This window comes from Citrus sinensis, chromosome 6 (genome assembly GCF_022201045.2).
Source record: "Citrus sinensis cultivar Valencia sweet orange chromosome 6, DVS_A1.0, whole genome shotgun sequence".
Taxonomy (NCBI): Eukaryota; Viridiplantae; Streptophyta; class Magnoliopsida; order Sapindales; family Rutaceae; genus Citrus; species Citrus sinensis.
The window spans coordinates 4150642-4172821 of NC_068561.1; the positions used below are offsets into that span (position 1 = coordinate 4150642).

General features: G+C 31.5%; 4 protein-coding genes across 4 annotated transcripts; 3 read left to right on the forward strand and 1 right to left on the reverse strand.

The window, feature by feature from the left end:
* Positions 1 to 834: 834 nt before the first annotated feature.
* Positions 835 to 4278, forward strand: LOC102622464 (uncharacterized). Its single transcript, XM_006480362.4, has 11 exons — positions 835 to 998; positions 1212 to 1272; positions 1473 to 1528; positions 1606 to 1669; positions 1764 to 1803; positions 2526 to 2639; positions 2726 to 2778; positions 2911 to 2971; positions 3220 to 3311; positions 3387 to 3623; positions 3826 to 4278. The coding sequence occupies exons 2-11, from the start codon at positions 1228 to 1230 to the stop codon at positions 3973 to 3975; spliced, it is 912 nt and encodes a 303-aa protein (XP_006480425.1). The 5' UTR covers positions 835 to 998; positions 1212 to 1227; the 3' UTR covers positions 3976 to 4278.
* A 102-nt stretch (positions 4279 to 4380) lies between these two features.
* LOC102622762 (F-box/kelch-repeat protein At3g23880-like) lies at positions 4381 to 7019 on the reverse strand. The gene is made up of 2 exons (XM_006480363.4): positions 5511 to 7019; positions 4381 to 4729 (listed from the first exon to the last, which is right to left on the reverse strand). The coding sequence occupies exons 1-2, from the start codon at positions 6863 to 6865 to the stop codon at positions 4651 to 4653; spliced, it is 1434 nt and encodes a 477-aa protein (XP_006480426.1). The 5' UTR covers positions 6866 to 7019; the 3' UTR covers positions 4381 to 4650.
* Positions 7020 to 16439: 9420 nt separating this feature from the next.
* On the forward strand, positions 16440 to 17024 carry LOC107177325 (transcription elongation factor TFIIS-like). Its single transcript, XM_015530987.1, has one exon. The coding sequence runs from the start codon at positions 16440 to 16442 to the stop codon at positions 17022 to 17024; it is 585 nt and encodes a 194-aa protein (XP_015386473.1).
* A 1562-nt stretch (positions 17025 to 18586) lies between these two features.
* On the forward strand, positions 18587 to 20086 carry LOC112498594 (protein FAR1-RELATED SEQUENCE 7-like). The gene is made up of 2 exons (XM_052443730.1): positions 18587 to 18988; positions 19919 to 20086. Exons 1-2 carry the CDS (start codon positions 18587 to 18589, stop codon positions 20084 to 20086), a joined length of 570 nt encoding a protein of 189 aa, XP_052299690.1.
* The last annotated feature ends 2094 nt before the right edge of the window (positions 20087 to 22180 follow it).

Here is a 22180-nt window from a genome sequence, read left to right on the forward strand (position 1 = left end):
TGTGGACTATTCTCTTTACAGCACAATAGTTAAGTCGAAATAAATCAAGAATAAATATTAGATTAGATTAGATATTAAAATTGTGATTTGCTGTGGACAATTATAATATCTAAAAATAAATAAAAAATAGATTTAAGATAAATAAAAAATAGATTTAAATTTAAAATATTTAATGAATATTAAAATTAAAACAAAAGTTTTGGGATAATAGAATCTATCCGGTTTTTTTAATGTCCTAAATAAAAATTTAGGACTTTAATTAGTTAATTAGGCCTAAAAGTTTAATAATATAAATATTTTGATATTTTTTATTTTTACCAATACTTATAATTTTATAATTCAAATTTTATTATTTATTTACTAGTAATTTTAAAAAATAAAAATTAAATTAAAAATTAAAATGGGGAAATGGGTAGGGGATGAGGATTCCACCTCATCCCCGTCCCCTCCCCGAATAAGAAATTGGGTAAAAAAATTTTCAGGTCCCTTCCCCGAATAAGAAATTGGATATGAAATTATCCTCATACCCTTCCCGAATGGGGAAAATCCCCGAAGGTACCTGTCCCCGTGGAAATTTTTATCATCCCTAATATAGAGTGTTGAATTAGTTTAGAACTTTGAACCTTGTTAAACTTCGAAAAACTTATTAAATCACAAGGACTTTACTTCTAATGAAAGAAATTAGGGCAAAAAATGGTGTAAGGGGCTGCCGAAAAGAGAAACAATTAATCACACTCGTCTTTATGTAATTTTAATTAAGGTTAAAATTGTAAATACAATGGTAGGGTGTTATGAGAATTATTAGGGGGTGCGGATAGCTGAACTCTAAGAAAAGTTCACACGGCATACCCAAGGGTATATAAATGTCAAATTTGGTAGCTTCCCGGGACCTTGAAGCCTAGATCTAGAACCCGACCGGACTGCCGCCGACCAAACTAGCCGCCGTCGATAATCCCTGGCGCGAGAGACCCATCTGAAAAATAATCTCAGATTTCACGGTTAGTTTAAATTCCTTTTTTTTATTTTCTAACAATATTTTGAATGTATTTATAATGTGCTGATGATTTACATTATCAAAATAAAAAGATTGAGACTCAAGTTTAGAGTAAAAGAAAAAAAAAAAGAAAAAGATGTCATATTTGGTAGAAACAAAATGCAGGTGTAACTTTCTAATATCTTTTATTTTTAATGTTTTCTTCGTTTATTTGAAGATTTCTGTTGATTCTAATGGAGCCAGAACCTCCTAAGAGCACTTCGAATGCCACCAGAAAGGTTTGTTTTCATACGTGAGCTACATTTACAGATCATTATTATTACTTTTGAATAAATTTTTGATGTACAAATTGGATGAAAATATAAAATTTAATGTATTTAGTGAAGTGGGCCAATGTGAAAATCATTCAACTGATGATTTGATGATACATTATTTTGTGCACATATATTTTCTGATGAATTGGCTTGAGCTTATGCAGATCAAGTATGCACCAAAAGCTCCCCCCCGGCGGGTACCAAAGGCTGAAGTTAAAACGTACTTACTCAATGCATATGCCCTTTCTGCTTCTTACTTCCTTTTTAAGTCGTCTCATGTTTTATGTTTGTTTGCAGTGAAATGGTTGAAAATGCTGATGCTGCCCAGGCCATGGACTTGCTGCAACGTTTCAATGCAAATGTGATTGTCAATTTGTTTTTTGGACATTATATTTATCCAAGTTTGACGAATTTTTTTTTTTCTGTTCTCATATCTTATTTCTCTTCTTTCTTAGCAAGGTGCTCTTAAGGGAAGGCCTAAAGTTGAAAAAAAAGGTAACGTAGTTTTTCAAGCTACATTTTTCACTCTTAGAACCAAGCTTCATGTCAAATATCTTGCCGTTGCTGCTTATGTTTTATCTTCTCTTGTGGTTTTTCTGCTTCAAATTAGCAAGCATAGTCTCACAGTGACAGCTAATTAACTGAGTAATCCTGTGTGTGTTTGTCCAAACAGTACTAATGTAACGGCAGCAGTATATATTTAACATAAGTATCACTTGTCTTCATTGAAATGTCCAACTTGTCCTATATATTTGATGGTTTTATGCTGTGATTTGCAAAGTTTGTCTGATGATATAATAGACTCCATTGTTAAAGACATGGTTATGCATCCATGATCTAAAGCCGTATTTATTGGTTTGGCAAATTCAGCCCTTGAAAGCATATGTAAGATCCTATAATGCAAGTACCTATAACCATATTATTGTGCGTCATATATTATAACCCAGATTCATTTATCGATGTTATCTTAAATTAGTATCAATTTAAACTTTGGTTTGTTGTTCATGAAGCCTTCTCTTGGTATCTGTTTGATCGACTGATGATTTGACAATGCCTGGCTATCTTGGCATTCAATTATAGACCTGTTACCAATCACCATTTCTGTTCTGTTGAATATATTATTGAAAAGCAGTTGAATGACATCATGTATATCTCTGAATTATTTGCTTCAAAAAATGATTTTTAATTCTTTATTTCTTTTGGTTTAAAATATGCAGTTGCACCATCACAAATTGCATTTGGTCAAGGAGGTGCATCAACTTTTATAAAATCATATGGTATTCCAAAAGGTGGGAGTAGCAGTAGTAGAGGTCAAGGTTCTGCTGTGAATGGTATGCTATCCTTAAATGCACAGTCAATTTTATTAGCTGGTAATGAGACGCTTCAAGCAATTACACTTTTGTTGATGATTCTGCAGGTGGTGCCCATGCCTCAGGCACCAGGCTGGGGAAAGAATACCAGGAACCATGGGTAGGTAAAACCATGTCTTAGTTTCACAATTCATGTGACTTACTGATTATCGGATTTCTTCTTCTATCTCTGTCTATTTCCGTGACTGTGAGCATACTCAAATTTTTTTTTTTTCCTAATTTGCTATTGCAGGATTATTACAGTTATTATCCTGTATCCCTTCCTCTGAGGAGACCATATTCTGGAAGTCCAGGTGTGTTCTAAAGAAAAATATTCACCTAAGAGTAATAGGATATTGAATAATAATCATAGGATATTGGATAATATTCTACTTCATTTGGACTGAAATAGGCATTGCCATTTACGTAAACTCAAATCTGTATTTTGGATATTAGGTTTGAGCCATTTCTTTTTCTAGAGTTGAGGTTTCACATTATGCTATGTACAAACTTGAAGTGGATTAATAAACAGTACAACTATACTTAACTGTTTGTTTTGTAGAACTTCTTGACGAGGAGGAATTTGGGGAGGCTTCTGAAACCATAAATTATGATGAAAGTTCCATGAACCCAGCTGAAGAGCTTGGTCTAATGGTTGGTTAACCTTACAAGTTCAAGTACTCCTGCATGCATAATTTCTTTGTACTCTTTCTGACGGTTTGTTGGCAGGAGGAGAATCTGGAACCAAACATGATTTTTCTTCAGTTACCACCAACACTGCCTTTGAAAAAGCAGCCAGCAACAGGGAATGAGCGACAGGTAACTGAAAGCTCGAGTAAGCATGAGGGTGCCACTGCTAAGGAGAAGACGAGTAGTTTGAGTGAATTACCAGGAGCCTTTATGGGTAAATTGCTAGTATACAGAAGTGGTGCTGTCAAGCTAAAGCTTGGTGAAACTGTTTATAATGTGAGTAAACTTCATAGTGACTCAAGGAATGCACATGGAAATACATAGTATTAGCACATGAAGCTTTTTCTTACAAACCCCTCATATTGAGTAATCTGAACTTTTGTTTCATCAAGTCACATGCAGAAATTAATGACACCATACAATAACTTTGAGATGCTGCTGGATGTATAATGTAAATCAATGTTTTGCATGGGTGCAGGTTACACCAGGAATGGATTGTATGTTTGCACAGGATGTTGTCGTCATTAATACTGCAGAGAAGCATTTTTGCGTTGCTGGGGAGCTTAACAAGCGTGCTATACTGTCCCCGGATGTCGATTTTATTTTAAATAACTTTGCTGATTTATGATGGCTTTTGCTCATCACGGCATAAATTCAGTTTATACATGGATGAAAATAATAAATCCATGTTTCTCAAAGGAGAAGAAAAAGCAACAGGAGCGTAGCTTACAATTTTGATTCATTTTTCATCAGGAAGAGTAGAATAAGGAAGAAACTTTTCAGAGTAAAAATTTTGTTTTGCTTTTTCAAATATAGTTGTAATTCATTGGCCACCTCTGTCACTTTATGGATGCAACTTGGGAATCCTGAGAGCTCATTGTATCATGACTTTATCTAATACTCTTCAGCATGCACTTTCATTTGCCTTTTAGTTTGTATCAAATAATGTTATTGTTTACTTATCTCTCCTTATCAAATATTGTGATGCGAATGAATATATGGAGGCTACAACAATCCCACAAAACAATTGAAATAGGAGATCCATAAGTGTAAACATTTGGTATTTTCAGCTGATGACTTGTAAGATTCTGTGCACGAAATATAGAATCTAATCGATAGGTGACATACTTATCATCTTGAATAACACAGGTTACCAAGAAAAAACGCCTGTTGTTTTTACTACATTAGAAGATTTCTGGCATAATACTTCACAGTATTCAGACCTGATAGCAACGAGAGCATTAAGATACACAACCATCTCCACCATCTAAATTTTACTCTGGTTCTCTCATCAGAAACCAAGTTAATATAATAATTCCCCTGCTTTTCTCATTTCGATGAGGAAAAGTGTTTCAGACTCTTCAGGTTCGAACTGATCAGACCTGCATTAACAGACATCATGTTAGATTGACACCAGAAGTGTTTTTGTTACAGGTTAAAACATTTTAAATAATTTTGTTATCCTAGTTTGGGCTGGCCCATTGATTGGAGTAGATTTGATGATAAAGTACTCTTAATCGTAGTATACAGACAGAAAGTTTGATCTCCAATACCAACACCAAAAAGCAATATTCAAAGTGAACATAATCACATGATAAAGAACTTATTAAGTTCAAATTCTCTGAATAACAGTATTCTTAAACATTGTTAAAATTTTCGCCTTTCGGATTGAATGCTATAAAGCATTTTGGGACACAAATCTACCTTCCATACATGAGGTAACATCCCAGACAATCAAAGAAACAAACTAACAAATCTCATACCTCGAGCTGACGCAAGCACCATTCTACGGAACCACTCAATACCATAAGCACAGATATTTGACTAGAATTTACTAATTCAATTTTCGTCATTCAAATGGTTCAAAAATCATACATCCAAATGCAGTACAAATGTGAGGAAACAATAGATTGCAAAGGGAAGATTCTGACAAAAGAGGTTAACCATATGCTACCTATGCGAGTCTCTATAAGTTAACAGAAGTATTGCATTTAGTCTAAAATCTGCAATTAACATTACCGAGGTTCATTTTCTGCAATCAAATATTTCAACCATCCATCACCAAAATACTTAAAGATTAATAGAACATAACCTTCAAGCCACATATTTATCAAGCTATATATATAGCAGCTCAGTTAATCCTCAAAAAAGGCAGAAGCTTACCTTGAATTGATATTTTGAACAGTTAGATTGTCTCCCCCAACATCTTTGAGTGAAAGAAAGCTTGGCACATGGGTAATTGCTTCAAATATCATTGACTGGTCCTCATGTATCAGAAGATATCTAGTATTTTTCTCCACAGGATTATATAAAACCAAAGCCCGTCTTTTACAGAACAGCAGAAGAGATCCGTCGTCCAAGTATTTAATGGGCCGACAGATACCAAAATAGCCGTTGTCAACCGAAAGCTGTTTAATCCAAGATTCTTGGACACCATAATCCTTCATCACCCAGATGTCAGGAGGAGCAAAATAAGTAACATCACATATAGAAAGGCAACCCCCTAATACTCCCAAGTTCATATCATATAAATTGTCCCTTGTCTTTGGTTTCTCGGCAAAGTGAGGGGGTGCAGGAATCACACAGAATCTCTCATCCTCAAAGTCAAAACCAACTATACAATCAGAACAACTCTGATCATCTTCAATGTCATCACAAACCCAATGAATAACTCCATTTAAATAGGTGGGGAAAAGACCCGCAATAGGAGACCAAGGAGCATTTCCAACTTTCCGCCATGCAGCTCCACCAAGGGCGTATATCTCAGCTGTTCTATTTAAGAAATCGTCAAAGACCAAGCGTAGCACCTTGTATTGCTTACTTCTAAAACTGTAGCCGAATCCAGAAATAACAGTCCTTAAGGTTTTTTTATCATCTTCTGCTGCAGGTTTAGGAATGGTAACATACTCCCCAGTAATGGGGTTACATATAATGCAAGGGTTTCGATGAAATGGTTTGCGAAGACAGAGAAAGCCATTACATGAATTCACAATATCATACTCACGTCCTGCTCTTCTATTACCCCGATTACTGTTACCATTACTGGTACATGCCTTGGGATTGGGTTTGGGGTAACGTTTAGGGAGGTAAAATTGGGCATTAATCTTTGCCCATTGGCATTGTGCATGATTATAACCAGGGAAACTTTCAAGATCAACCCAGTGAAGGGTTCTTGAGATGCATGTCGAAAAATCAGTTCTAAGGTAAAGCTCAGGATTTGATCCACTGTTTCGATCAAAGTGAAGTGTTGCAAAAAGAGGATCTGAAATTAAAATGTGCCAGGTTTTGCAAACACACCTTGAAATAAAGATTGATTTTAAGGGGAGTCTTGAGAGAATGTCAATGAGGATGTGGCTTGGCAGATCAATTATGGTTGAATAACGATATGCTGCAAGCTGCTGCTGTTCGTCATCATGGCCGCTGCTGCTGCTGCTGTTTTGTGCTGCTGCTGATTTAAGAGATTTTCTTCTCTTTGAAAAACGATTCTTTGTTGTAAGATAATGGAAGAAAAAGGTCATTTTCAGTAAAAGTTGGAACTATATCTTCAACGAAAAAGAAATCAGGTGCAGATGAAAATTTCTTGGAACTCTGGTTTTGAATTTTGGTTTCACAATTGATTGAACTGCCCTTAACATTTTCCCAATCACGAGTCGGGACTAGCATTCTGGTTAATATTTGTGTTACAAATGACCAGGCCTTTTAGCACCCTTTTAAACAATTGGAAAAAACACTTTTTATCTTTTTAATTAAAAAAAAAGAACATAAAATTATAATAGAATTTTATTTAAATTTCACTGTCAGCTTATTCTTTGGAAATAAATGGCCATGAAAGAATTTAAAATATTTATGAAAAGAATAAACTTATAATAAAAAGAATATTCTTATTATTTTTCCTTAAATACAATGCATAATGCTAAAAATATTCTCTTATTTTGACCTAATCATGAAATTTAGCCCTAAATTTATACACTCTCTTTATCACTAACCTCTAGTGTATAAATATCTTGTTCGCCAATATTTGGGGGGCTCTCTCTCTATTTTTGAGATAATCTCCCACTTCTTCATTTTTGGAAGTCCATTTCTATTCTCTACCTTGATAATTTTCTCTATCATATTATCACTCTCCATATCTTTATTCACCATCTTTATCTTTATCAACACTAAACATCTTTACGTAGCTATCTAGGTAGTGTTATTCATCTTGGATATTGTAAAATTTCACATAATCTCTTATTTATGTTGTGAATCGGTGATGATTTACTCATGTAGACATAGGTCAAAGGCCGAAACACGTAAATATTGTATATTCTTCATATTTATGTTTATTTTACTATATTTTTAATTTGAGGTCGAGATAGTGTTTCACATATGAGCCTACCTGAGCTATCCTAGTTACACTAAATATTCTGCGAGACTATCTGAGTTAATCTCTGAGTTCGCCTGAGCTACTCGAAGCTCAAATCATTTCCCCATTTCAACTCCTTAAATTAACTCCTGTAGGCTCCTCTAAGCTCTCCTTATTTTCTACACATGACCACCTCAACTCACCACGTAGATCATTTTAGCTTATCACCTTATGTGTCTTAGCTACACCACATGCCTGATTAGTGTTAAAATTTGTATGTTAATTAAGGGGTAAAAAAGTTATTTTGTGCTTATAATATAATTTACATTTGTAATTATGTAATATATTAAGAATTTCTAATTATTTTTTTAAATATTTGATTTTGTATATTTTTGTGTATTTTATTAGGTAAAAATAATAATTTCACACAATTTAAGGATCCAAACAAATGTATGAATGTCAAATTTGGATCCCGGAAGTTCGAGAAATTAGGTCATTGTCGAGGAGGATCCGCCACTTTTGTTGTAAATTTATAAGTTTTTACCACGGTAAATGTGGTAATTATGAAATTATAAGTTTTTACTATGTTGGGTATTGTAATTGTTAGTGGAATGTGTTGGATGTGCTTGAGTAGGTTAAATTAGGTTTATGTTTTGTTAGTGGGACAAATGTATGGCTAATATGTAACTAGTTTTATTTATTTGTATGGTATGGATTAATCATGTATTAATATAAATAGAGGAGGGGAACACACCTCTCCACACATTTTCTTCTCTTCTTTTCTCTCTTTATAATATATTTTAAATAAATAAAATTAGTTTTATTTTCAATTTTCCAATTTTTTTTTAATTATATATATATATATATATATATATATATATATATATATATATTTAACACCTCCCTTTATTTCAATTGTGTTTAGCTAAATACTAATAGTTAGGGGAATGTGAAACTCTTAGTAAAAAAATATGATTTAATCAAATTCTATTTTTAATTATATAAATTAAATAATTTTCTATTAAATTTTATCCATATTTTATATTTTGAAATTTTGATTTATTGTAAACAAATATGGGAGTTTGGCACAATGAATTCTTAATATCTTATTATAAAATATGGTAAAATGGTATTTTGACTTATTGTAGACAGTTAAGTTTTGTCACATTAAGTACTTAATCCATAATAAAATTAATGGAAAAATAATTATAATTTATACAATTAATCTTTTGGGCGGAAAATAAAAATAAAAGGAATTTATTAAATTAGGTCATTGTCGAGGAGGATTCACGACTTTTATTGTAAAATTATAAATTTTTACCACAGTAAATATGGTAATTGTGAAATTATAATTTTTTATCATGTTAGGTATGGTAATTGTTAGTGGAATGTGTTCGATGTACCTGAGTAGATTTAGTTAGGTATATGTTTTGTTAGTGGGATAAATATAAGATTAAGATGTAATTAGTTTTATTTATTTGTGTGGTGTGGATTAATCTTGTATTAGTGTAAATAGAGAGAGGGGAACACACCTCTACACACATTTCCTTCTCTTCTTTCCCCTCAAATTCTTCTTCTTTCTCTCTTTATAATATATTTTCAATAAATAAAATTAGTTTTATTTTAAATTTTCTAATTTTTTTATTATATATTTTTTAATTTTAATAATTCCCTTTATTTCAATTATGTTTAGCTAAATACTAATAGTTAGGGGAAGGTGAAACTCTTAGTAGAAAAATATTATTTAACCAAATTCTATTTTTAATTATATAAATTAAATAATTTTCTATTAAATTTTATCCATATTTTATATTTTGAAATTTTGATTTATTGTAGACAAACATGGGAGTTTGGCACAATAAATTCTTAATATCGTAGTATAAAGTATGATAAAATGATATTTTGAATTACTGTAGACAAGTTAAGTTTTGTCACATTAAGTACTTAATTCATAATAAAATTAATGAGAAAATAATTGTAATTTATACAATTAATCTTTTGGGCAATAAAATAATAATAAAAGGAATTTATTAAAATTTATTTATTACTAAGCGTGGATCCATAGCCCTAACTATTTAATTTCACAGTTTTTCTCAAATTAAATTGCATATATTTAAATTTTATTTTCATTTTTTAGATAAACTTAAATAAACAAATTAAATCATTTCTCTGTGGATCGACTTCAAACTCACCGAGATATAGTATAATTAAGAACTCTTATACTAGGGAGTAAATTAAATGCTTTTAAGTCGTGTCAAGTTTTTGGCACCATTATCAGGAAAGGTATTTATTTTGTTTTATTTTTTTACTTTTGTGTTTATTTTCTGTTACCCCTTTTTCTTTCTTAAATTATGTTATATCCACAAAATCTTTTTGAATCTCACTTTCACCCCAAAAATAATCTGGCTCATTTTCTCATAATTGTAGTTTGACTGCAAAATTATATAAAAAAAAATTAAATAGGTCCCTTGCCAATATTTCCCATAATTCTCAAATTTGGACCTACAACTTAAACTTCTTTTGACCATATTTAGACTTTTTTGGACCCAATAAAAAGAATATTGACTTTAAAAATTACCACGAAGACCCATTAATTTAAATTAATCACTTAATTGGTTGGTAATTTTTCAAATTTGAAAAAAAAAGTCTACACTTTGAGATAATTATTTTTTTCTTTCTTTCTTTCTTTTTTAATGTTTGCAATTTAATTTTCGTAGAAATAAGTAGCCAATACACGTCATTTCTACAATTTGTCTATTTTGGGGTGTTAAGCCCTTGTAGAAATAAGTGACAAATCGTTAAGTTTCGAAACCATGGTGTGGACATATGTTGAGCAATTTTTTAAATCTATTCCAATATTGGTATAATGTTTTTTCCATTTTTTTGAGTGAAAAAAGTGATTTGCCTTTTAAAGGAAGTGGCTCTATGAGGTGGAAAGAATTTTTTCAAAAAATGTTCTAGCATGTTATTCCAAGTTGATTAATTCAAATTAATGGGCCTTTGTAGTAATTTTTAAAGTCAATATTCTTTTTATTATGTCCAAATAAGATTTAAAGAAGTCCAAATATGGTCCTAAGAAGTTCAAGTTATAGGTCTGAATTTGAGTACTACGGAAATTTTGGCAAGGGACCTATTCAAAATTTTTCTATAATTTGTGGTCAAACTGCAATTATGAGAAGAAAGAGCCAGAAACGAGATTTTTGGGGTGAAAGTGAGATTCAGGAAGATGTTGTGGATATAATAAAATTTAAGAAAGAAAATGGGGGTAAATGAAAATTTACACAAAAAGTAAAAAAAAAAACAAAAAACAAAATAAATATCTTTCCCCAGCAACAACGTCAAAAACTTGACACAACTTAAAAGTATTTAATTTACACTCAAATATAAGAGTGTTTAATTATATTATATCTCGATGAGTTCAAAGTCGATCCACAGAAAAATGATTTAATTTGTTTATTTAAGTTTATCTAAAAAATGAAAATAAAATTTAAATATATGCAATTTAATTTGAGAAAAACTATGAAATTAAAATAGTTAGGGCTATGGATCCACTCTTAGTAATAAATATAATTTAATAAATTCCTTTTATTTTTATTTTATTACCCAAAAGATTAATAGTATAAATTACAATTATTTTCCCATTAATTTTATTATGAATTAAGTACTTAATGTGACAAAACTTAACTTGTCTACAGTAAGTCAAAATATCATTTTATCATACTTTATACTAAGATATTTAGAATTTATTGTGCCAAACTCTCATGTTTGTCTACAATAAATCAAAATTTCAAAATATAAAATATGGATAAAATTTAATAGAAAATTATTTAATTTATATAATTAAAAATAGAATTTGATTAAATTATATTTGATTAATCAAAATATAATTTTATATATATATATATATATAAAGTAGTGTACTAGTCCTTATATATAGTCACATGAGATAACTCCACACTGAATATAATGCATTAGCAAACATGAAAATTATACGTACATACATGACAAAATTGCACCAAATAGTATCCAAGCATAACTATCATAATTGTCAGGATCATCATCGCGCGAGCAGAGTAGGGGAAAAACCTCTCAAATACCTGATGGAATTTAACTACATTGTACAGACAGAGTAATTTAAGTCTCAATATGCCTATGCAACACTTAATAAGAACAGTACACATATGGTGACTGGCAATTGTTAACATAAATATTTCTTTAATATTGATTTTGAAGATAACAAACTTTATTAATATTGATTTAAAAGCTCAAATTATTCTTTCATATAGTTTTCATATTATAAAGGCTTTATATTCAATAAAAAGTAATTTTATGATTTTTATGTTAATGATTTAAATTGAAAAAGTCTTGAGAACTTTGAAATTAGCAAATATTGCTTAAAATTCTAGAAATAGACTTATTTGACAAGTTTTATAAAGCTTTAGGTCATAGTATAATTTTATAAAGTTTTTTGGGCCACACTGTAATTTTATAAAATAGTTCACTGTATCAGTCACTGTAACAAACGACTAACCGACGTCTTGACAACGACTAGCTGACATCGAACAGAATTGAAGAGTAGCCTCTAGATACTAACGGCGATCTGACATCTTGAAAACGACGATCCGATATCTAGTTAACGGCGATCAGACATTGAGTAAAAAGTCAACAACGACTATATTTTAGCTCCAACTATAAATAAGCTCAATTAAATTTAAACAACAACGATTTCAACAATTATCATTGAGCAAATTATTGAGCATACAATTTTCTTTAAGTTTTAAATTCTTGTATTCATCTCACTTACTCACACTTTAGATTTTCATTTGTAATTAAACACGTTGTGTGTGAGAGATTTATTTTGTAATATTTTTTAAAATCAAATTGAGAGGTTGTAAGTGTTGGGATACACTTGGGATAAAAGATTGAGGATAATCTCTTTGTGTAAAGGTTTATTGACACCTTGGAAGTCAATTGTAAGAGTGATTGAAGCCTTGGAGGCTTGCTTAGTAGAATCCTCAAGCCTGGTGAGGTTGGAGGCGTGGACGTAGGCATGGTTAGCCGAACCACGTAAAAATCACGTGTTTAATCTCTCTTCCCTTACTTTTTAATTATTGTGCTTGATTAAATTTATTATTTTTGTTCTTATTAAGGCATTAGATTATTGTTGTGTGGTTCGTTTTGCATTAGTTTTTAAAAACTCAATTCAACCCCTCTCTTAGGTTGTCTAGTTATTATTTCAGCAATCACACCTCATGACAGAATCAATCATATAATGTGCATGCATATAATCATAACATGATACTAAATCATGTTATCAAACACAAATGTTCCATCATCATCATCATCATCATCATCATCATCATCATCATCATCATCATAATCTACTCACATATCTTGTTTCACCCTAGATTCGTTTGGGCTCTTGTGAGTTCCTAGATACTTGAATTTCTCCTATACAAGATTAAAAAATTAACCGTTAGAACTGATATAAAAACTAATATGTATAATGTAAACTAAATCATAATTGTTTAAATTTCATAAATACATTATCAACTAATCCAAACTATCCAACCTCAATTCCTATAACTTTCTTATTTCTTTTCTTCTCTCTCACTCTTGGCCTCTCTTTTCTTTATTTTTTCTTTTTTTCTTCTGTTTTCTTCATTTTTCTTTCTCTCCTTTCCCTTCAATTCTTATCTCTTCGAGTTACTCTTTTTTGGTTTGATTTATGGGAAATGGTGAGAGCTAATTCAATTCTTCACTTTATATATGCCCACCGCCACCAAGCATGCATGACAAGCACACAGGTGAAGCATGCATATGCTCTAATTAAAGCAAGCATCTTGCTGTTGCTTTTTGAAAATCAGCCACGTTTAGCTTACAAGCATGCAGGTGAAGCATGCACGAGACCTCAATGAAGCAATCAGCTGGCTGCTTTCCACTTAACTTCATTCGTATGCTACATTATACATGGTTTGTTAATTCGTTCTATGGCTAATAGCAACTTGCTGTCCTTCACAATTGACGACTCTCATTTTTCTTGTTACCACCCTTGAGATCATCCATGATGATCTATAGAGAGTTCCTACTGCGTATTTGATCACTTGAGCTAGCAATATGTGCTCGCATGTACAACGAGTACGCAAGATAAAAGATAATGGATATTGGTTAATTTGACCATCTATGTCCGAAATGTTGCTATCAAAATCCTATGTGAAGTTGTTTTCATTTTCTAGGAAAATCTTGTATAACTAAAAATTGGGTCATTCTATGATACCTGCTATAATTTTTTTATGACATCAATAATAGAATAGATGTGCATCATTAGATTATATTAGCAGTACATAATATTTGTGTTAAAAAAAAAAGATAACTTATTTAATAATTATTTTTACCGGTTTCTTAACGATTTAAAGTGGTGGATAATTTTTGTGAAATAACTATAACTACCCTTATGGTTTGAAGTAATTTATTTGAATAATATTTTTATTTTAAAATTACTTTTCAACCCTATTTTAAATTTTGCAATGCTGTTAATTTTTTTAATATAAACATTTCAAAATTTATTACTATTAATTATGTAATATATGATATCTAATAGATTATCTAACGCAAACATATAAATAAGTTGCAATATACATATGCACATACATACATACATACATATATAAATGCACAACATAAATTGTATTAAAGAATTTCTAGGTGAGATTGTTTGTAATATAAAAAATACTTAATTACTGATATTTTAATGCAATTTATCATTATTAAAATACACATTATTTTATATATCTAAAGGACCATTTTATAATTGATCATGAACTATTATCACTTTTGACACCCATTTGGCATATATAGCTATACCATGAAATTATGGTTAAAATTTAAGTTTTGTGAGCCTACATTCATTTTATTTTTTAATATCACTTTGTTGTTCATAAAAGTTAAATCTAACATATATTCTTAATTAGATGTAGTTTATGAATTATGAAAGATTATTTTATTGATATTTTTGGATGGCAACTATAAAATTTATGTTACCTAGAGTCATTATTTTTGTGATGCTAGTTAACGGTGGCAATAAAAAAAATTACATCTGATAATATTGGTACAGTAAAGGGATTAATGTTGATTGAAGTTGAAATGTTGAAGCCGAAGGGAGGCAGGACGATAGTCCTTGAAGCAAAGTTGTAATCACAGACAGTGATCTGTAATTTTTGTAACTATTTCCTACGTAATTTCTGCAAATACAACGCTGTAGCAAAGTAATTATAGCAAACAAATCCAAATTACACCAATAAATTTTTTTAATATTCAATAATTATATCCATTTATCATGAAAAGAGTACCAATTTAGTAGTTTATACTATTAATTGCTGCACCAACTCTCTTTTGTGTTGTTACCTTCGTTGAGCTTATCCGTGATGATTTGGGGAGTGAGCTGTATCATCTGAACAGATCATCGGCAAGTGCTGAGTCATGCCAAGTCATTGTACAGATATAAGTGAGGTGACGAGTGCTGGTGCAAGGATCCTCATCGAGAACTTTGGTCAAACACTTAGTTCAATATTTCAAACACCTTACACAGTAACGTTTACAGTGAAATATTGACCAGCCCAAAATCACACATTCATTGCATGTCAAGGCTAGCTTCATAGAGTTTCTGTCATGATTACGTACTAATACACTTTTTAATTATTATTTTTGGATTACAGATATTGAGAAAGGAAGATTGTGGGGAGTACAACGTCCACGGATTTTCAAGTAGGCTTTGTGCGTACCATCAAGCGCCGAGATTTATATCTCGGATTTGGATACTTTTGCAAAACTCAAGTTTCACTTGGAACAATCTAGAAAGGTATTTTGGACTTTTGCATGGACTAATAACAGTTGGTTTCTGAACAACATGACAGCAGTAGAAGCAGAGGAAATTAACCAAGTACTCAAAAATTGTACCATGTATTCTACCCAGTTGACAGGAATATAAAGAAAAAAAATACTAAAGACAAGAAATTACACTTCTGAAGAAGAGATAAAGAGTAAAGAGAAATCACCAACCATCAACTTGTTAAGCAAGCAAAGTATATTGTTTAATTTATTGGCAGAGTTTACAACTAAAACTTGGTGCATAAATTATTTTCAACTTAGGCAAGGTTGTCTGTGAAGCTTAAGTTCCGTGAAGCGGCTATCCGGATGTTTAATATCACCAAGTCTTATATCTGAGAGTTCAATAAATCCATGAAATCCATGATCTAAAAATTAAAAATTACCAACGTTAAATCCAGATGCAAAGATCATGTTTGCGCAAAAAAAATCGAAAGTATTGATCTTATAATTAAATGCTGGCTTTTTTCTTGTACATTTGATTTACAGAAAAACAAAAATAAAAATAAAAATAAATATTACTGACTAACCGACTTAACTATAATGGTCACCAGGTAAGCTAGGGTTTAATGTGTTGAGGTTTCCTAATTGATTTAGGAAGCTAACTACCTTGCTGAATTCCTCTATCATAAGGAAACGATTTTGGAAACAAATTGGGTTTTGGAAATCATCATCTTCTATAAATATGTACATAATAATTTCCTAATCAAACAAGTATTCAAAATTCACTTTGCTTGCTCCGTTTGTGACTGTTTCTTATTATTGCAACTTTATTCTTCAACCATTCAGTCCGTCTCCGAAAAATCAAAAACAAAAATCAAGAAAGCGAGCATCATCCATCCCTTTTGATTGAGTTTATTATCATGGGTTTGTCAACAAACCAAATGAAGAACCGTGTAAGTGTTGAATCAAAGAAATTCAAGGCGCCATCATCAAGAACTAACAAGAAGAGAAAATTTGAAGGAGAGGACCAAGCTGCGTTTCCTTTCATGAAGAAACCACTGGGACAAAGTCAGCCTCCTAAACAAGAACAAGACCGAAAGACTGCATCGGCAGTGGAGATCAAGTGCTCTGATGCTACACGTACATTGATCCGTGAACGTCTTGCAGAGGCATTTTCTAAAGTTGCTGGCGAGGTTGAAGAGATGGAGAAGAAGGAACAAGTTAGAGCTTGTGACCCTGTAGGAGTTGCTGTGTCGGTTGAATCTGTGCTGTTCAAGAACATGTGTCCTTTCTTGTTCAATGTTAAGGATCCAAAAAATCCTGACTTCTGGAGAAAGGTTCTTCTTGGAGAGGTGAAGCCTGAGACACTAGTTACTGCGCTTCCTGAAGAGATGGCCAGTGACGAACGTCAGAGTCGGAATAAACAAATCAGAGAGGATGCTTTAGCCAAGATTCGGGATCACTCTGTTGTTGGGGAGAAGGAATTAGAATGTGATGCTCAATGATTTTGGTTCACGTTTTCTAATTAAGCATTTGTATTCTTGAATTTTCAAATATCGTACACTGGGATTGATACTTTCATTACTTCCCTAATCATATTAATACACATTGTCTGGAATGTTTAATTATGCTTTCAGCAGTAATTTATAGCCAAAGTCATTATGTCTATGTCCAACACTGCTAATTATTGTAGAGGCACTTCTATGACTACTGACGTGTACCCTCGACTGGATTTAAAAAAGGAAAATGATAAAGGAACTAAAAGAAGACAAAGGGACGACAGACACGCAGCGCCCACTGCCGTTTCACGCGTTTCCTTTGTCTTTTGTTAGTTTCTTTATCATTTTCCTTTTTGAGTTCTGCTATTTGAACTCTATGACAACAAAGGGACGACAAAAACGTGGGTCCCTTTGTCTGTTGCTTCAACTCCATTTATCATCCTTTGTCAGTTACTTTTTTCATTTAAAAAATAAAATAATAAAAAAATATATTAAAATAATGAAAAAGAAACCACAAAAGTAACGAAAAGAGATGGCAATAGCAGTACTTTTTTAGTTCCGATTTTTCTTATTGTCTTCTCTCTCTCCATCTCTCACCTCTCATTTAACATGAGCCATCTGCATTTAACAAGGAAAAATCGGCTCCCTCTCTGCATCTCGCTTATCACAAGGAAGAAGTTAGATCTGGATCTGCAAACAGAGGCAACTTGATAAAATTGGTACTGATTAATTGGTAAGTTGGTGACTCTTATTACATTCAAATAAATTTTTTGTTGTGTTCTATATATTTAAATGGTTAGAATATTTAATTTAAATTGTAAAAATTCCTAGATTTTTGCTTTTTATATATTTAAATTGTTATGAATTGTTATGATTTTGTTTTTAATTTAAATGGGTGGAAATAATGGAATAAATTAAAACAATTTCTGAATGTGTTTTATATATGTTAGGATTTTTTTTAATTTAAATGGCTGGAAATAATGGAATAAATTATAACAATTTTTTAATGTGTTTATGTATGTTAGGATTTTTCTTAATTTAAATGGCTGAAAATAATGGAATAAATTATAACAATTTCTGAATGTGTTTTATATATGTTAGGATTTTTCTTAATTTAAATGGCTGGAAATAATGGAATAAATTATAACAATTTCTAAATGTGTTTTATATATGTTAGGATTTTTTAATTTAAATTGTTGAAAATAATGGAATAAATTATAACAATTTCTAGATGTGTTTTATATATTTAAGTTGTTAGGATTTTATAATTTAAATTGCTGGAGATAATGGAATAAATTATAAAAATTTGTGGATGTGTTTTATATATTTAAATTGTTAGGATTTTTTAATTTAAATTGCCGGAGATAATGGAATAAATTATAAAAATTTGTGGATGTGTTTTATATATTTAAATTGTTAGGATTTTTTAATTTAAATTGCTGGAGACAATGGAATAAATTATAAAAATTTGTAGATGTGTTTTATATATTTAAATTGTTAGGAATTTTCGTTGCTGGACAAAAATGTTATATAAGTTTCTTAATACAAATGTTAATTATTTTGTAGAAATGGAGAATTTGGAAAATGAGCATGCATTTGAAGAGTTGCAAGAAACAAGAGCTAACGATGTAGATGAAATTGTGGAACCGAACAAATATGAGCCAGCTCTTGGAATGTTATTTGATAATCATGAAGAAATGTTTGCATTTTACAAAGCTTATGGTAAACAAGAGGGGTTTCCTGTGAAGGTTCGAGGTACTAAGAAGGGGACCAATGGAATAGTAAAATATGCGACATTTGCATGTGGACGTAGAGGCAAGTCAGAAAGTAAATCAACTAATGCATTGAAGTCGAAACCGAATGTGAAAAATGGTTGTGATGCAAAAATTGGAGGGTATCTAAATGAAGATGGAAAATGGGTTCTTCGAACTTTAAATCTTCAACACAACCATGGATTGAGTCCAGACAAAGTTAGGTATTTCCCATGCAATCGCAGAATTAGTGCAAGCGCTAAAAAATGAATTGAAATGAATGATTGTGAGGAATTAGAATTGCCCAAAATTTCAATTCTATTGTTGTTGAAGCTGGTGGGTATGAAAATGTGTCATTCTTAGAAAAAAGATTGTAGAAATTTTGTTGACAAAACAAGGCGATTACAGCTTGAGGAAGGAGATGCTATGGCGCTTTTAAAGTACTTCCAGAAAAAGCAAGCAGAATGTAATGTATTTTTTTTTAGCATTGATTTGGATGAAGAGGATCGATTAAAGAATGTGTTTTGGGCAGATTCGAGGAGTTAGGCAGGTTACAAATATTTTGGAGATGTCATCACATTTGACACTAAACATCTTACCAACAAGTATGACATGCCATTCGCGCCCTTTGTCGGAGTTAATCACCATGGACAATCTATTTTGTTGGGATGCGGATTGATTTCACGCGAGGATACAGAGACATTTACGTAGTTATTTGAGGCGTGGCTATCATGCATGTGTGATTCTCCTCCCCTTGGTATCATTACAAATCAAGACAGGGCAATGCAAAAGGCAATTGAAAATATTTTTCCTACTACTAGGCATCGATGGTGTTTATGGCACATAATGAAGAAGGTGCCTGAGAAGTTAGGGACTTTTAAAGAACGTGAAGGTATTATATCTTCCTTGCTTTCTGTTGTTTATGATTCATTGAGTTCTGATGCGTTTGAGGAAGCTTGGCATTGCATGATTACAGAATATGATTTATGAGATAATGATTGGTTAAATGGTTTGTATGAGGAGAGGCATCGTTGGGTCCCATGCTATTTAAAAGATTATTTTTAGGCAGTAATGTCAACAATTCAGCGAAGTGAAAGTATGAATGCATTTTTTGATGGGTTTGTTAACTCAAAAACAAATATGAAACAGTTTGTAAAGCAATATAAAAATGCATTGAGGAGGAAAGCTGAATTAGAATGGCAAGCAGATGCCAAGTGTTTCAGTAAAAGGACACCATGTGTATCAAGATATGAGATGGAGAGGCAAGTTGAAGAGGTGTACACCATTTTCAAGTTTAAGAATTTCAAGAAGAATTGACTGCTCTGATGTATTGTGATATCTCGGATTCTGTAGGATCAATATATCAAATAATTGAATCATTTGGGTAAGGTCGGAGAGGCTTCTTTGAGGTTGTTTTTTAAGAAGCTGAGTGTGAAGTTAATTGTATCTGTTCAAAATTCCAGTTTAGGGGGATTCTTTGTAGACACACCCTTGCAATGCTGATATGTAACTCAGTTGAATTACTTCCAGAAAGATACATTTTATCAAGGTGGAGGAAAGATGTGAGGAGATGCTATAGTAAGCTGAATTTGTCCATCCAATAAGAAAGATATGAAAAAATGTGTAACGCTTTCAGTGAGGTTGCAGACATAGCCTCTGATGATGAAAATAACTATAAAACGGTGTTGGATTGGATTGAGAAAGCAATGAAGGATCTACCCAAGCAAATTCGCTGTGAAAGTGTGGGAAAAACTAATACTGGTGGAGCAAGTTGTAGCAGCAACAAACAAATTCACAGTGAGAGTGTGGAAAGAACTATTATTGGAGAAGTAAGTTGTGGCAGCAACAATGTTCAACTTGCACTGAATGATCCAGTAGTGACACGTCGTAAAGGCCGTCCACCTTACCTAAAGAAAGAATCTTCGATTCCTAAGAAATCTGTTCAAAAGAACAAGTCTGCACAAAAAATAAGGTATGATTAAAAAAATATATTTTTTTTCTAATTAATTTGGTCTTAGTTTAATTGTCTTTAATAATCTTGTAGGATTTAAAAGAAAATGCCCCATTATCTTATCATGTGCCTAATGAAATCTCCATACAAGGGAGCAACATAGCCACGGTAAATTTTGTGAATTTTTTCTTTTAAAATTTTCTTTTATTTCGAGGATATGTAATTAAGTATAAGATTGCGCATATGTAGACGCTACAACAAGGAAGTACTATTTACGGAAATCTCAACCAATGCAGCACTATGGGCTATTATAATGTAAGAATTAAATTATTTAAATTTTAGTTTTAAGATTTTTATATGAATTTTATATATATATTATTATTTGATTAGGTACCTATCTACCAATCCAATTCGGTGGAAGCAACATTTATAAGTCATTTCCTTATAATTGGCACACAATAAGTTGTTGTTTACAAGTCGTTAATGAATACATATATTTTAATATTTCTGTAATGTAATATGATGTTTATTTTTATGTATTCTAGCAACCAGTCCCACCGTATACTTCGCAGTTGCATTATTCTTCTCCTTCGATGACTTATCAAGGATCTCAAAGTGAGAATTTCCAACAGTTACTACAGCAGTAGCAGCGTAATAAAGATAACAATCATGATACTTGACTTGTATTTTGGCTTTAAATTGTAGTGATGAAATAATGTTTTGTGTTAAATTGAACTTTAAATTTTTAAAATTATGTTAGATTTGACTTTAAATGTTTGAAATTGTAGTGATGGAATAATGTTTTGTGTTAAATTGAACTTTAAATTTTTTAAATTATGTTAGATTTGACTTTAAATGTTTGCAATTGTAGTGATAGATCAATGATATATGTTAGATTTAGCGACTTGTGTATCGTTGCATTATTGTTGTTTCTTTTTATACACATAATATCTCTAAACATGAATAGGGTCTACAGGAAAATGTTATTCCTTCTTACAGTTAAACGTTACAATTCATAAATAACAATCATTTTATTTAAATTATTTAAATTTGTACATAACACAGGGTACAATTTCATTTATGCAAAATACATATAGCAACGGTTATCCCTAAAATACAACATACAATGGATAATATAGGCAGAAAAATACAATCATTTCTGCCTTTATCAGTTTGCACAGCTTTGTCACATGTAGACACTTCAGTTTGCACCCCATTTTCGAGTGTTTCCACAATAAATTTTATAGTTTCTAACATATTGGATGTCTCTGGCAATTTTCATGCCTTTTTTTGTAATCATTGTAGGCTATTTCAGCATCCAACAAAGATTTATAAGATTGATAAGAATTCCCTTTGAATCCATTTACTTGCATCTAGCATTCAGGCCAAGAATTGTATATGCCCAGCTTTCGTCCTTTGAAAACAACATAACAGCTTTGAGTAGGCATTTGAATTCTACA

Coding starts and splice junctions, on each gene's coding strand:
- LOC102622464 (XM_006480362.4), top strand. CDS start 1,228: ATGGAGCCAGAACCTCCTAAGAGCACTTCGAATGCCACCAGAAAG. Junction 2,972..3,219: donor ACCATATTCTGGAAGTCCAG/GTGTGTTCTAAA, acceptor TTTGTTTTGTAG/AACTTCTTGACGAGGAGGAA. Junction 3,624..3,825: donor TTGGTGAAACTGTTTATAAT/GTGAGTAAACTT, acceptor GCATGGGTGCAG/GTTACACCAGGAATGGATTG.
- LOC112498594 (XM_052443730.1), top strand. CDS start 18,587: ATGGAGAATTTGGAAAATGAGCATGCATTTGAAGAGTTGCAAGAAACA. Junction 18,989..19,918: donor ATGGATTGAGTCCAGACAAA/GTTAGGTATTTC, acceptor AATATGAAACAG/TTTGTAAAGCAATATAAAAA.
- LOC102622762 (XM_006480363.4), bottom strand. CDS start 6,865: ATGACCTTTTTCTTCCATTATCTTACAACAAAGAATCGTTTTTCAAAG. Junction 4,730..5,510: donor GTTCAAAATATCAATTCAAG/GTAAGCTTCTGC, acceptor CTGTTAATGCAG/GTCTGATCAGTTCGAACCTG.
- LOC107177325 (XM_015530987.1), top strand. CDS start 16,440: ATGGGTTTGTCAACAAACCAAATGAAGAACCGTGTAAGTGTTGAATCA.